Source organism: Adiantum capillus-veneris, chromosome 7 (genome assembly GCF_014529385.1).
Source record: "Adiantum capillus-veneris isolate H3 chromosome 7, ASM1452938v2, whole genome shotgun sequence".
Lineage (NCBI taxonomy): Eukaryota > Viridiplantae > Streptophyta > Polypodiopsida > Polypodiales > Pteridaceae > Adiantum > Adiantum capillus-veneris.
This window is the reverse complement of record NC_140937.1, coordinates 82,548,541-82,565,406: the sequence shown is the minus strand read 5'-3', so window position 1 is coordinate 82,565,406 and position 16,866 is coordinate 82,548,541. Positions and strand designations below refer to the sequence as shown.

At 44.6% G+C, this 16,866-nt stretch overlaps 1 protein-coding gene across 2 annotated transcripts in view; it reads right to left on the bottom strand.

The window, feature by feature from the left end:
- The window catches only part of LOC147454127 (protease Do-like 10, mitochondrial), a 113,131-nt gene extending 98,355 nt beyond the window's left edge, over positions 1–14,776 (bottom strand). For both annotated transcript variants that reach the window (XR_015188593.1, XM_086516133.1), the window contains exon 1: positions 14,012–14,776. Coding sequence is in view for 1 of the 2 variants with exons in the window: in XM_086516133.1 (XP_086372259.1) it covers positions 14,012–14,678 (667 nt within the window). In the remaining variant the exon portion in view is untranslated. The remainder of the gene's footprint in view (positions 1–14,011) is intronic.
- Between the last annotated feature and the right edge of the window lie 2,090 nt (positions 14,777–16,866).

Genomic DNA, 16,866 nt, shown 5'->3' with positions numbered 1-16,866 from the left:
CTTTGGTAGGACCGGTATGCTTTCAGAAAAGCACACGCCTGATACTCTGATACCACTGTCACAAGACAGGCACCAAGTGCCAATAGAAAAGAACAAACTAAACAGACTTTTAGCACTTCAATAACAACTGAAATTGAAAGAGAGAAAGAGCACACGCGACACGGAGTGGCGGAATTCCACCCCCAAGAGTATTGGCCCCCAACCTTGGCACCCCTTTCCGTATTTCTTTATCTTACATCAACTAAGTACACGCCAGTACTCCAGACTCTGCACCTTCTCAGGAAGCATGCCAGAGAATGAGCCCATAGCCTCATATTTAAAGGCCCTAGGCCCCAAAAGCAGTTTTACATGAAAAGCCTTCAGACTCAAAAGCATCTGATCCAAAAGCAATGCCCAAAAAGCTGCCAGCCTAAATCACGGAATTCCGTACAACTGCCAAGTTAGCACTGTCAACGCGTTTTGCGGAAATCTGCCACGTCAACATTGTCAACGCAAAATCCAGGTTGTCCGTACAACTGCCACATCATCAGTTTTTGGTGCAAGTCTTTCTTTGCGTGGGTCTTGCTTTATTTTAATCCTTTATATCACTTGGGCCCCATCGAATGGGGCCCCCATAAGTTGGTAGTACTTCTTCTTCTGTTACTTGTTCTTCTTAGGGTTTAGGCCCTTTGGCCGTGATCTGCAAGTTGGCTCCATTCTTCAAGGCTTGACACGTCAACAATTTGTGACAAAGCCCTTATTTCCTTCGATGGAGGAGCCAAGGCTAACTTTATCTCAACCGAATTGGCGGCTCAACTTTGAATTACGCCAGAGGAAATGGGACCACCGGCAGAAGCAATTCTAGCGGCACCCGAACGAGATGTTATGTAACAAACTGCTTACGTGTTGACCTACTGAAGAACGGAGCTACCGACTGAGGGGCCTAAACCCTAAGAAGAATAAGTAACAGAAGAAGTGTCACAAAGTGATGACGTGGTTGCTCGAGAGCAAAAACCCTAACCCTAATTTATGCCAAAACCCTAACTGCTGAAACCCTAATTTTGGAAATCCTAACCCTAAAACTGCAGAAATCCTAACCCTAACCCTAAGGACAGCAAGTAGATTTTTGCCTTTTGCATTGGCTGATGACGTCAAAGGCTGTACGGATTTCCGTGATTTACGCTGGCAGCTTTTTGGCTTTGCTTTTGGACCAGATGCTTTTGAGTTTGAAGGCTTTTCACTGTAATTGCTTTTTAGGCCAAGGGCCTTTAAATATGAGGTTAGGGCTCATTCTCTGGCATGCTTCCTGGAGAAGGTGTAGAGTCTGGAGTACCGGCTTGTACTGTGTTGATGCAATATAAAGAAATACCGAAAGGGGCGCCAAGGTTAGGGGCCAATACTCTCTGGGGTGGAATTCTACCACTCCGTGTCGCATGTCATCTCTCTCTATTTCAGTTCAGTTGTTATTTGAAGTGCTTAAAGTTGTTCAATCTGTTCTTTCTATTGGCACGTGGTGCCAGTCTTGTGACAGTGGTATCAGAGTATCACCCACTCCCACCCTTACTTCATCGCGCATCGGGCGCGCTCCCGTCTTCACCGCTCATGTCTTACAGCGCATAAGCCAATTAAGATCACTTGCAAGAGAAGGATCCAGATTTGTTTCAAGTCACTGTTTTTCTCAGAAGCAGTGCCATGCAGATGTTGATGTCTACAGCTACCAAGCAGCATACTCCAAGTACTTGGCAAGCTTTCAAGAAAAAAAAAAAAAATGAGTTATATGGTATTCTGACATCTTCCTTCGGAGTGCAAATTCTAGCAGAGTAGGGTATCCTGAAATGCTTGCCATGGAAACCCTAGCAGATTATAACTTGAAATTTCTTGACATCTCTCAATAGATGTCTCTTCACGAGCAGATGACCTTGGAGGTTCAGTGTGATTGCTATCTCTTGGGACTACCATCACCGCCAAAGAAACACTGCCTGTCCAAGAGCTGATGGACCATGCTATGCTCGACTACGACCTCATGGAAGGAACCTAACCCTAATTTTTGGTGCAAGTTTCAAGATGGAAAGTCAGTCGACTTTTCGAGCTCGACTGATGTCAAGATTTCTTTTTAAGTTTGAGTTCTGTTTGATCTTGTTTGGTGATCCTGTTTGGAATTTGTTTGAAATAGATGGTATCTGTTTTGAACCTATTTGGGTGCTAATTTGAATTGTTTGACTCTGGTTTGATATTGGTTTCAATGATTGGTGATTTTACTCCAGGGTGGAGAAGTGAGAAATACTGTTTTGGTATTGTTTGAACCTCGGAACGACGCAGGCCGATGTCTGGGGAGCGTTTGGTTGTATGCTTGTAAAGTAATTGTTGTTGTGACTCCCGGCCCAGACCTGGATGGTTATGCGGGAGGAGTATTAAGAAGTCTAAGCAGTGCTTACTCTCAGCACCTCCAAACGACGCAGGCTGCGGTCTGGGGGACGTTTGGTTGTAAAAGGTCTCTATCTCTCCCGGCCCGGACCTTTTTAGGTTATGCGGGAGGAGTGATGAGGGAGTCGTTGAATATCTCCCGGCCCGGACCTTGTTAGGTTATGCGGGAGGAGTGTTCATCGGCAGCTTTATGTTTCTATGTCTTGTAACATGCATATGTAAGCATTTGTGTTGCATTGTGATGTGCCAACTACTGAATATTCCTAATTGGATGAGATTGCCTGTGTATGTAATTTTAGTGCACCAAGACACCCGTGGAAGATCAGTACGGTCTGGGTGTGATGGCTAATTTTATACGCCGGAATATCAAGAGTTCCGATCTGGACGAAAGGAGAAGCTAACTCCTTGATCAAAAGAGCAGAAAGGAGAAGCTAACTCCTTGATCAAAACAGCCGATAGGAGAAGCTAACTCCTTGATCAAAAGAGCAGAAAGGAGAAGCTAACTCCTTAATAAAAAGAGCAAACTGATTGTCACGTGACACATCCAACCCTATGTGTCCGTGGACAAGCTACAGCATGATCAGGGTTCAGTCAGTCCAGTCAGTCTAGATTTAGAAGTGATCTGGCACTTTTTGTGAGTCTATTCGTAGAACGTGCATGCCCAATCACTTAGTATAGATGCATATCCTCTGGTTGCACACATCATGATCATAAGCATTCCCATCAGAATCAATCAGGGGAATTTTCCAGGGCATTTAGCCTATTTTACCTATTTTTGGCATTTTCCACTTATTAATTTAAGTGACTTTCCAACAAAAGTAGGTAGGGCAATTTTGTTAAGTTAATATATAAGCAAACCCAAGTTAGCACTTTCTGGCAGAAGAGACAGCAGGAGCACCGCTCAACAGGCACCTTCTCAACAAGACCCCAAAGGCTTCTAGCGTCTTTGCTCCACAGCATCTTGGCTAGCGTTTTTGGACAAGACACCGCAGATCAGCCAGCGTTTTGCATTTGCAAAGCCACGGCGACAAGACCACAGCAGATCAGCCTAGCGTTTTTCTATCTGCAGAATCCCGGCAACAGAAACTCCATTTTCAGCCCTAGCGTTTTTGCATTTGCCAGCAACCTCAGCGTTTTGCAGATCTATCGCGACGAAATCAGCCCTAGGATCAGCATTTTCAGTTTTCAGCAGTCAGACATCGCAGATCAAGTCCAGAACCTCGTAAATCTCACCTTCCTGCCGCAGTTCCTCGCCGCACGATCAGTTTCCACAAGGTTTACAGCTTCAGCCCGGAAAACGCAAATTTCAGCATCGTCGTCATCGACATAGTCACCGACATAGAGTCAGAATTCAGCAGATAGAAGATTAGCAGATTTCAGCCCATAGCGTTTTTGGACAGCAGTAGAAAGACCGCAGATTTCAGCCCTAAAGTCGTCGTCGCCATCCCCGTCATCGTCATCGGCATAGTCCCAAGTTGCGTCAGTCCATTGCATCCGCATTGTACCACTTGTGCAATCAATAAGTAGACCACTCTCGCCGACGAGAGTGGGGCCTTCGGAGGAGGGTTTTACAACGTCTCTGGTGTCATAACTCTCTTCTCTCTCTATCTCTCAGTCTCATACAATTGCACGCACAGTGTCCATTCACTTTGTTTGTGATCATAGCACTTCCCATTAAGAACGGAAGGCTCTCTCTTCCATAAGAACTAAAAGGAACCTTGAGCATCTGTATCACTCAAGGAAAGAACCACAAAATTTTTTTTGCTTGTTGAGGTTGCACGAACCCAAGTTCGCTTGGGCGTGTCGATTCCTAATCGTGTTTTGTTGAAGAGTGACAGGAATCCCAAGAAAGAAGGGCTTGTCCAGCCTCCCCTTGTGTCTCTTTTCACTCATTAAGAGCAGACCATGCACTTAGCGGCCGGCCAATCGACGTGAGGTGGGAAAAAGCAACCTTGGTAAGAGCGCAAGGCCGCCAAGGTGTGCCCGCGGAAAGGAGTAGAACTCGGGTGAAGAGAAGATCCTTCTCAAACGCGGTTTGCAAGCGAAAGAAAACCTCAAGAACCTCAAGAACTCAAGACCCGCAAGAACCCAAGTTCCTCGTGAACTTAAGAACCCAAGACCACAAGAACCCAAGAACCCACGACTTCAAAATGGTCATCACTCGAAGCGGAATGGATACTTAGCTTGGAGGTGATGAGCATGAGAGAGGCGAAGAAGAATTTTCCCCGCCAGGAGGTTTTTCTGACCCTTCCCCATCTACGACAACTATTGCACTAACTCCAATGGAGGAGTTGGAGCTGTTGTTTATGGAACAGAATTTACAGCGCGAAGCAAGAAATGCCGCAAGAATGGCAGCCATGCGCATGAGCACGAGCAAGCACGCTTGGAAGCCAAAGAACGACAAGCCAAATTGGATCGTGAGCGCGCAGAAAGACAAGCAGAGAACAAAGCAAGACAAGCAGAATTTGATCGCGAGAACAAAGCAAGAAGGGAAGAGTTCTTGCGACTCTTTTCTCAAGCTCAGGCACAAATGCAAGAGATTCGGGAAAAGGAGACTCTCTAAATCTCTTCTTCTCCAAAGCATGACACACAGGATTTGCATGATTGTGTGAAGCATGATGATGCTTTGATTGACAATGACTTGCATGATGTTTTGATTGACAATGATAAGCACAATGATTTGCATGATGATAAGCATGATGATTTGAATGACAAGCATGATGATTTGGATGACAAAGATAAGCATGATGATGAATCGAACGATGATGATAAGCATGATGATTTGAATGACAATGATTTGCATGATCAAGATGTGATTTCTCACAAGCATGATGATTTGCATGATCAAGATGTGATTTCTCACAAGCATGATGAGTTGCATGAAGATGACGTGATTGTTCACAAGGATGATGTGTTAGTGGATGGTTTTTCTAGCGAAGCTAACCTCGTTACAGATTCAATCAATCAAGAAGAATCGATCTTGGCTTTCGAGTCAAGGTCCACAGATCCCCCACAAGAAGATTCGATATATCCCGAAGAACCGATCTTGGCTCTCGAGCCTAGGTCCAAAGAACCCTCACAGAAAGTATTCTGTGTTCGCATAATTGATACGCACGCATTGTTCGAATGTTTCATTCGTGATCGTTTCCTGTATTTTAGTCAGCATCGTTATGTGATCCTTTTTTCCTAGGCATGACATATTGTATGTTAGCACATTTCTCTCATGGATGAGCACGAATGTATGCGGATTTTTCATGAAAAGCTGAAAAGTATGTATGTCAGGAAGTCACATTCCATGTCTCTTCCTTGGCATGACACCGTTGTAGACAGAGCACATGAAAGTATGAGCACCAAGCATGGGCATTTCCGTTGTGAATTGCCACAGTTGATTGCTATAGGTCATAAGCTAAAGATTCAATCTCATTGTTTGCATGTGTTTGATGAACGGGTTGTCACTCCGTCTCTATGTTCATCTACATTGCATACACGGTCCTTAGCGAAGACAAGATTTTTTCCTCTCACTTTACATGTAATGGGTATGTTCATGTTTTTGTGTTGGAAGTGGTTTCACGAATTTTCAGCCATGGAGATTCTTGAAGATGAAAGAAGCACGACTCTAGACGAAGTTCAAGCAAGGAAGGAGATTCAAAAGATTTTGTCGCTTTCGGCGCGGCCCAAAGAAGCAAGCGTTGCAGACCTTTATGAAGTTCAAGTACCACACGACCCACACATCAGCGTGGGCCGACGAAGAGTCCCTTCCAAGATTCCGGATGCTATTGGCGATCTCCCTCGACGCCATACAGTTCGGTACCAGTACCTCACTTTGAAAAGGAGAGGATGTCACATGACACATCCAACCCTATGTATCCGTGGACAAGCTACAGCATGATCAGGGTTCAGTCAGTCCAGTCAATCTAGATTTAGAAGTGATCTGGCACTTTTTGTGAGTCTATTCGTAGACCGTGCATGCCCAATCACTTAGTATAGATGCATATCCTCTGGTTGCACACATCATGATCATAAGCATTCCCATCAGAATCAATCAGGGGAATTTTCCAGGGCATTTAGCCTATTTTACCTATTTTTGGCATTTTTCACTTATTAATTTAAGTGACTTTCCAACAAAAGTGGGTAGGGCAATTTTGCTAAGTTAATATATAAGCAAACCCAAGTTAGCACTTTCTGGCAGAAGAGGCAGCAGGAGCACCGCTCAATAGGCACCTTCTCAGCAGGACCCCAAAGGCTTCTAGCGTTTTTGCTCCACAGCATCTTGGCTAGCGTTTTTGGACAAGACACCGCAGATCAGCAAGCGTTTCGCATTTGCAGAGCCACGGCGACAAGACCACAGCAGATCAGCCTAGCGTTTTTCTATCTGCAGAATCCCGGCGATAGAAACTCCATTTTCAGCCCTAGCGTTTTTGCATTTGCCAGCAACCTCAGCGTTTTGCAGATCAATCGCGACAAAATCAGCCCTAGGATCAGCGTTTTCAGTTTTCAGCAGTCAGACATCGCAGATCAAGTCCCGAACCTCGCAGATCTCACCTTCCTGCAATAGTTCCTCGCCGCACGGTCAGTTTCCGCAAGGTTTACAGTTTCAGCCCGGAAAATACAGATTTCAGCATCTGCGTTTTCAGCGCGTCGTCGTCGCATCGTCTTCATCGACATCCTCACCGACATAGAGTCAAAATTCAGCAGATAGAAGATTAGCAGATTTCAGCCCATAGCTTTTTTGGACAGCAGTAAAAAGACCGCAGATTTCAGCCCTAAAGTCGTCGTCGCCATCCCCGTCGTCGTCGTCGGCATAGTCCCAAGTTGCATCAGTCCATTGCATCCGCATTGTACCACTTGTACAATCAATAAGTAGACCACTCTCGCCAACGACAGTGGGGCCTTCAGAGGAGGGTTTTACAACGTCTCTGGTGTCGTATCTCTCTTCTCTCTCTATCTCTCAGTCTCATACACTTGCACGCACAGTGTCCATTCACTTTGTTTGTGATCATAGCACTTCCCATTAAGAACGGAAGGCTCTCCCTTCCATAAGAACTAAAAGGAACCTTGAGCACAGTTTGGAGCACTCATCTTGAGCGAAGCTCAAACAATCATTCCACTACACCTAACACTGATTGTCCCTCGGAATGTCCCTCGAAAATTTTTGAGCTGACTTGAGTTGTTTTGCAGATATGCTGTAATCGAGGACGATTACTCTCTTTCAAGAAGGGGAGATGTAACAACCTGCTGACGTGTCGACCTATTGAAGAACGGAGCTACCGGCCGAGGGGCCTAAACCCTAAGAAGAACAAGTAACAGAAGAAGTGTCACAAAGTGATGACGTGGTTGCCCGAGAGCAAAAACCCTAACCCTAATTTCTACCAAAAATCCTAACTGTTGAAACCCTAATACTGGAAACCCTAACCCTAAAACCTGCCCTAATTTTGGAAACCCTAACCCTAAAACCTGCAAACCCTAATTCTGAAAACCCTAACCCTAACCCTAAGGGCAACAGGCAGATTTCCACGTTTTGCGTTGGCTAATGACGTGGCAGGCTGTACAGATTTCCGTGAATTACGCTCGCAGCTTTTTGGTTTTGCTTTTGGACCAAATGCTTTTGAGTTTGAAGGCTTTTCACTGTAATTGCATTTTAGGCCAAGGGCCTTTAAATATGAGGTTAGGGCTCATTCTCTGGCATGCTTCCTGGAGAAGGTGCAGAGTCTGGGGTACCGGCTTGTACTGTGTTGATGCAATATAAAGAAATACAGAAAGGGGCGCCAAGGTTTGGGGCCAATACTCTCTGGGGTGGAATTCTACCACTCCGTGTCGCGTGTCATCTCTCTCTATTTCAGTTCTGTTGTTATTTGAAGTGCTTAAAGTTGTTCAGTCTGTTCTTTCTATTGGCACGTGGTGCCAGTCTTGTGACATGTTACCATTACACCTGTCATTGGCAAACTACAATTGCATTGTCAAGGGTATTTAGGGCACGAGGACTTCTTCATCATGCCTTTGAAAGGGTGTGACGTTCTGTTAGGAATCCCTTGGTTCCACAAGAAGAGCGTAGTGGTCAATTATAGGGCAAGAAAAGCTATCCTGAAGAATGAGAAGGGTAAAGAGATTATACTTGATGTAAAATTGAAGGGCGAGTTCGTCCCACTTGTATCGGCTTCGGCCATTTCCAAATTAATGAAATCCAGTCTTTTTCTTTACTCGGTCTTCTTGAAAGAGTTGAATGACAGTCAAAGGTCAAATATGTCCGACCTTGAAAAGGAACAACAAGATTTTTTGCAAGCTCAAGGTGATTGCTTCTCTGAAGATTACCAGGAGAGTTACCTCCCCTAGCGTCCTGAAGATCAAACGATTGATTTGATTCTAGGCAGTACACCACCGAACCGGCCACCTTACCAAGTTAGCTGAGCCCAAAATGAAGAAATTATGAATCAAGTAAAAGAGCTTCTTGACAAGGGTCTTATTCAACCTAGTACTTCACCATTTTGTTCGCTTGTGTTACTGGTTCTTAAGAAAGATGGATCTTGAAGAATGTGCATTAACTACAGAGCTCTCAACAAAATCACCGTCAAGGACAGATTCCCTATCCCCGAGATCGATGGTATTATAGACAGCCTTCAGGGTTCTACTTGCTTTAGCAGAATTGATCTGAAGAGTGGTTATCAGTAGATCCAAATTGCACCTGGGGATGTCTACAAGACAGCTTTCAAAATGTCTTTTGGTTTGTATGAGTATTTGGTGATGCCTTTTGGTCTTACGAATGCTCCAGCTACATTCAATCGCATGATGGACAGAATTTTTTGAGAGTAAAGATAATTTGTGGGCACCTTTTTTCGACGACATCGTCTTCTCCGAGAGTGACACAGAGCACACACACCATCTGTTACAGATTTTCCAGGCACTGTGGCAACATCAACTGGTAATGGGAAAAAGAGTGAGTTTTTCTTGCCGGAGATACACTTCTTGGGACACATTGTCTCAGCGGAAGGTGTAAAGATAGACCCGGCCAAAGTTGAGACCATTCGTGATTGGCTGGATTTGAAAAACGTCCATGAAGTTCGAAGCTTTTTGGGTCTATGTTCTTATTATCGGCATTGATACCACCTTAAGAGGTATCGAGCGTTACTCCTATTGGCCAAGGCTCAAAAAGGATGTGGACGAGTTTGTTCGCAGCTGTTTAGTATGCCAAAAGGTCAAGTTTGATAGGAATAAGGCACCAATTCTTCTACGGCCTCTACCCATACCTTCTCGACCATGGGAAAGCATAGCAATGGACTTTATTTTTTATCTACCTCAAGACTCAGAGTGGGCATGATGGCATTTGTACAATCATCGACAGATTCAATAAGCAGGCTCAATTCATAGCCCGATCATTTGGTAAAATTGTCTCTCACATGTTTTCCAATTACATGGTATGCCTTAGTCTACGGTTGCAATTCTCGTCCTCGTTCCACCCACAGACTGACAAGATACAAATTCAGTGGTTTTGGAACTGTTGAAGTCATAAATTTTAGATCAAAAGGCTTAGTGAGAAAAGTATTTGCCCTTGGTGGAGTTTGCCTACAACAACATAGTTCATATGTCGACGGGGAAGGCAACATTTGAGGTAATCGAGGGTGCTAAGAAGGTTCTGTCACAAACTGTTGACGTGTCAAGCCACTGAAGAACGGAGCCAACCTGCAAATCCTCACCAAGGGGCCTAAACCCTAAGAAGAAGCAACAGAAGAAGAAGAAGCAAAAGAAGTCTTACCAACTTACAGAGTCTTGCCAAGTGGCCTCTCCCACCAACTTACGGGAGCCCGTCCGATGGGGCCCAAGTGACCTAAAGAGATTAAATAAAGCGAGACCCACACACACACACACACACACACAGATTGCGTGGAGCATGATGACATGGCAAATGTACGAACGCTTTGCGTTGCAGTGTCACGTGGCATACTATAGGCACTTCCGCAATTTGTGCTGCTTACGTGGCAGATGTATGGATTTTCGTGAAATGCGCTAGGACCGATCTTGGCTCTCGAGTCAAGGTCTAAAGAACCTATTCAGGAAGTACCTCTTGTTTACACGATTAGTCAGTTTGCATTGTCCAAGTCTCTCATTCGTGACGGTCTCTTGTATTTTCGTCATCGTCTTTATGTGTTACCTTCTCATAGGCACGCCATATTGCACGATGCACATGATTCACTCACGGATGAGCACGGAAGCATGAACAGTACTCTAGAAAAGATAAAGAGTTTGCATTCAAGGAAAACACAGTGTTTCACCATTTTAGGTCAAAAAGTCAAGTTTAGATCACACTTTTGGCATATGTTTGGTGAACGGTTTGGCACTCGCCCACATTGTTCATCTGCATTCCATACACAGCCATTTACAAAGCAGTCTTTTTCAGTGACTCAACAAGGAACAGATACGTCTATGATGTTGTGTTTGAAGGGGTTTCAAGGATATTCCTTAGGGGAGATTCTTGAAGAAGAAGATAGAACCCAAGATCGTAGACGAAGTTGAAGCATTGGAGCCCAAGCAGATCATTCTGCGTCGCTTTCCGCGCAGCCCAAAGAAGCAAGCACTACAGACCTTCCTGAAGTTCAAGTATCACGGGACCCACGCAACAGAGTGGGTCGGTGAAGAGTGCTTCGCAGGATCCCAAGAGTTGTTGGCAGATTATACAGATGCCATACAGCTCGGTACCAGTACCTCACCTTGAAAAGGGGGAGATGTCAGGTGCACATCTAACCCTATGTGCATGTGGACAAGTTGTACCTACTTCTAGGGTTTAGGTAGCCTAGGCAGTGTTCACGTGCACATCTAACCCTATGTGCATGTGGACAAGTTCTACCTACTTCTAGGGTTTAGGTAGCCTAGAAAGTGTTATGGCACCTTTGTGAGAATGTACACAGGACGTGCATGTCCAGGCACTTAGAAGCTGCATACCCTCTGATTGCACAAACCATAGCATGTAGCATTAGTACCTAGCACCAAGCATAAGCATTTTCACCGCATGGGCTCATTTTCCCCAAACTGCACGTGAACCACCTCTTGCAAGCATTTAATTATCCGTTGCCAGAGCAAGTACTTTCTTTATTCTTGCACAATGTTGATACAATGACTAAATGCTAAGATGCTGATGCTAATGGGTACGGATACTACTAATGCTGGGTACTGGTATTGATGCTACTAATGTTGGGTACTACTGAGACACTAAAGGGTACTACGGGGTATTGGGGTACTACGGGGAATTGCATTACTGATGAGTTCTATGTCGACGCAATGACGACGACGACGAGGTACTGATGGGTTTTATGTCGACGACGATGACAATGACGACGAGGTACTAATCGGTTCTATGTCGACGACGACGAGGTACTGATGGGTTCTATGTCGACGACGACGAGGTACTGAGGGGTTCTATGGGGTACTACGGGTACTAAGAATCCCTATGCTGAGTTAGGCAGGAGCCAAGCCGAACACAAGGGGTACTAGATGCTGCGGTACTGTGTCGACAACGACGACGGGAGGCTATGGCTGAATGCCTAGCGATGTCGATGGCTAGGATCTGCAACCATGACAAGGCTAGGGCCGAATGCTACTGCCGAGGATGACGACGGGCTGAATCTGCTGGCTGTTCTGGCTGAAAACGCTGATGATCAAGGCTGAAAACACTGATGGAGAGGAGGTTGAAAATGCTAGCTGTTCTGGCCCTCCAAGCTCTAAGGCTTCTGGCCCTTCTTCTCCTGTTGTCTCCTCTCCCGTCTCTAGCGCCGAAGAGCTCCCTTTACAGGTGCATGAGGCTAGGTCGAGCAGTCCCAAATCAGCCCTCACTACCAAGGAAGAAACAGGCTGAAAATTCACTTATTAACAATACCATGCTAAGGGGCGGTTCACACGCGGTAAATGCCCAGCTGGAATGACTGAACTGTGCAAGAGAGGGTATGCAACTATGACCAGCTTGGACATACACGTCCTGCTAGAGGCTCACAAAGTGCCATGCTAGGTCCTAAGCTAAGACTTACGCTAGATTGTAGCAGAAGCATGTCCACGTAGCGCAAGTGAAGTGCACACGTGACAAGAACTCAAAAATTGTGTCGAGCAGCTGACATGGCAACGCTGTATGTAACCCCCGCGATTCCCACTGGCTGCTGACCGGGCACCGTACGGATTTTCGTGATTTGCACTGGCTGCTACTAGAGCTAGCTTTTGGGCCCAAGATGCTTTTGGACTTGCAGCTTTTCATGTAACTGCTTTTAGAAGGCCATGGGCCTATAAATTAAATGCCAGGGCCTCACTCTCGCCTTATGTGAAGCTGTAAGAGCTTGGCAAAGCTGAGGACCCTCATACATTGTAGCATCAATGATAAAGAAATACCGAAAGGGGCGCCAGTCATTGGGGCCAATCTCTCTGGGCGCGGAACTTAGCCGTGCCGTGTCATCTCTCTCTCAATTTTGTTCAAGTTTGTTAAGTTGTTTTTAGTTTCTCTCACGTGTGTTGTATCAAATTCTCTGCTTGGGGTGCCCAAGCCTATTACATCACTCATCGGACATGATGCATCAAAAGTATCCCTTCGTGGTGGCCAAATAGTTACTCTCGTTCGCAGTGATCTCATCATCCCTCTGGAATGAACGCACTAGTCCGTACTCGCGAGTCAAGAGAGAGATTCTGTCTATGAAGTTCTATGACATCTTTCCGACAACGCATCCAAAAAACCCTCACTTATGAATTCAATTGCTTCCAATAATTCATTTAGAATTATATTTCTTTAAGATATAGCTAGTTTAGCAACTTCCCCTCACTTTTTCCAGACAAGTCTAAGGAAATTTCTTACAGTTATGCATCTCAAGTGAATGCCCAAATTTGAGCTTTCTTATTTGTTTTCCATTTTTAGGTATTTCTAGCTTATTTGACATGTGAAATTGAGAAGGCAAATTTATTTGGAGTGTACATAAGAAACCCTTGCCCCATCATATAAATCATCAAAATTTGTTGATTCTATGAATCTCCCTCTTTCTCTCTCGTGTATTCTCTCTCTACGCTATCGCACGTCCAACTTTGACATCGTATTGGAGCCACCCTGGAGCAACAAGAACGTGGAATCATAAGAGTGTAAGGAGGGTAGCAAATTCTCCTGCTCTGAATCAACAATGGCAAAACTAATGGAGCTCCAGCGTTCTTTTTTTCCATGCTCCCTTAGGAAATGGTAGCATGTTGGAGAGTCTGTATCGACGCTTGCCTGGGTCCCCTTGAAACTCCTGAGCTGAAATTTTCACCGCTTTGCATAGATGCATGTCTATTCAGTCAATTCTTCTACTGTGAAGTCTTCCAAGCTTTCAGAAGAGTTCTACTCCGGACTCTAATCTGCCGGAAACTAGCATTATCTGACACCTAGCACTACAATCCCTTTCACCTTTATCTTATAGTTATAAATTATTTAAAAATGAATGCGCTGCTTCAAGGCTTACAACTGAACTAACTGCTTCACATCCTTATTGATGCGATTTTCATGGCAATTCAAAGGGTAATGTTGCCACCAGATGCGGCACAAAATATATTCCTCCCCTGCCCAAGGGAAACTACAGAACAGAAAACAACGAGATAGTGATAAGAGTTGCCATACCTGACCCTGTGATTTCTCGTTGAGGCTTGTTTTGCCATGGTAGAAAATAATTAGGACTGCTAGAAACTGTGAAGACCTTAACAACAGAGTCCAGAGCAACTACAATAGCAGCAAAAGAATCGGTTACAGGGGCTGCTGAGAGGGCAGCCTTAACCTCTTTAGGAGGAGGTGTCGCTCTGGGACCAGAAGAAAATGCTCGGCAAACACAGATTCTCTGGCCTGCATTCAAAGGGAGCTTGCACCCGACATTGATGGCGCACATCCCCTGCTTGGGAAAAGTGTTCCTCTCCAAAAAAATCCTTTTTCCACCCACACAATGCAGTTTACTGATTGAAACTTGTGCGCAAGACCCATTATGGGTATGCAACCATCGAAGGGATGTGGATTCTGCTACCTGCGGGGTTCTGGATCTTCCACCAAGGACTCGGTTGCCATAGCCAATGTGATGACACAGTGAGGCATGTCTATTTCGGGCTATGGCAGTACCCGGCGTTGTTGCTGCTAAAAATGAAGCGGATGCAAGTTCTGCAGTGTGAAGGAGTTTCTCACAGTTTTGAGAATCTCGAAAGAATAAATTTTCAGCAGTGCGATGGAATGGCAATGAGCTGGGGCGACGCAAAGAGGAGGCAACAGCGCGCCGGTAAAAAGAACCTCCAAGCGCGGGCATGGCCTCCTCCCTGCGCAGAGCGGCGGCGAGACCAACAGCTTGCAGAACCTTGCTTTTGGTTCGAAACCGAGACTCAATTGCTCAAATTATGGTTCAAAAGCAATAAGCACATAGGTGCGGCAGCACCGGCCAGCCGCTGAAGAAAGGGGCGTGAGCCCACGTGTAATGCACTTTTTTCCTGGCCGGAGCTAGGGCTTGACCTCCACGGCCAGCTGACTCACTGCTTGGCGTCCACTTAGTGCAGCTCCCACCTTTGAACGTTACACGCATCTACCTCCTCTTCGTTGATGCTCACAGTCGCCCCTCCATGTGCTCAAGACTAAGCCACGATCGCTCAACTGCAGATCTAGCCGAGCGGAGGCCGGAGGAGACCGTGTGCTAAGGCTAGCAGCAAAGGGCCACCAAGGTTAAAAAACGTGGTTGGGTGCATGTGAGAGGGGGGGGGGGGGTATGTTGAGGGGGGAGAAAGAGAAAGAGATCTTGAGTGTACAGTCATCACGTACTCGGAATCTCTGGACCCTATATGGAGGGCTTGTAGCCAATTCAATTGGGTGTGGAAGAAGGAGGACTACATGGCGGTAATATAAAGTTAGAAGCGATGCTTTATTGCTTTGGTGTGGAAGCTCATACTAGAGTGATGATACATGGTTGAAATACTATGGAAGCAAGATAAAGGAATCTTTGCCAAAATTTTAACCTTCATAGTCATGTGCCCACTCAAGTCATAGATGTATCTCTCTTGTTTGTCTGCCTAAGAACATCTTGACAAAGCTTTTTATTAGGCTATATTTCCAAAAAGGTCCAACTCAAGATAAGCGGAAGAAAATACCTCACTGCACTAGCCTAGTCTACTAAATTTTACTAAATGTGTGAGGTCTCGATTGTTAGCCAGTGAATGTGTCTTTGTGTGGGTGTTGTCTTGTGTTTTAAACAACCACTTTTGCAACGTTTATTGTTTGAAAAGACTCATCCCATGCTTGGAGACCAAGCACACGTCCTCTCAACTACAAGCTACATAGTCAAATGTTTGTTAGCTATGTATACATATCATTATTAAAACAATTTCTAATTTTGGCGACACACACGTTCTAAGATAACTTCCAAGTAAAGGGAATACAAGATTTAGTCACGAGTATGTGAGTGAGAGTGTACGATTTTTATATAATTATATTACTTAGCCACAAAAAAACACTTTTACATCTTCAAAAAATACATGACTCCCTAGACCTAAAGACAATGAGTACAAAACTTCTTCTTTGTTTCAATTTTTGTACTTCAAAGTAAGAATAGTAGGTGCATTCCACTTTTCCTATATATCGGGAATTAAAAATTAAAAATGTAGATGTTGTTGGTCTTCATCTTCAATGTCAACCAGAAATTACTCTCACTACATTCAAGAAAAATTAGAATTCTCACTTGCATCCATGTAAACAAAGCAATCAAGCGATTTGTTTTGAATGCAGGTGTTACGAAGCCTATCAGTTGTTATCCATGTCAAACTTAAAAACACCTAGAGTAGCTACTATACTAAGTAGTATAGATCTTTTGTTATCTATAGTGTTAGGTTTAAAACCTACTTTATTTGCGATAAGCCATTGAAAAGCAATGACTCCCTCGTGACGCACGTTGAGGTTCCAACCTTTTTTAAGTATTCTTTGCCTTTCATCTTTGTTGGTCATATAGACCCAGAAAGATGAAAGCTAGACCTGTCTGCATGCCAAAGCCCATAACACTTATATTCTTGTCCAAGAAAAGCATAATCTTTTGTCCAAAATCTTTGAGTTTAGAATGCCTCAAGTCAAATGACACCTGTATATGCATGACGTTATGTTTGCGTCTGTTTTTGTGTGTGCATGCCATTACTACATGGGCGCTAGACAAATGATAAATATATGTATGACAATTGTAAATAAAATAACGGAGGACGGTTGAATGGATACAAAGTAGCCCCCAAGGATATGGATAGAATGTCTCACGGCCCAACATTGATGTTCCGCTGCAGTGTTCCCTTCTTGCAACCATAGACAACACAACAAAATCAATCAATGATTGATATGTAACATACACATGCATGTATGAGTCACATGTGTGCATAACCTATGGTATTAATAAGCACACATACTACACACATGATGGTGAGACGAGTATATAGGGAAAGGTGCCACTATTCTCCTCTAGTGAAATAATC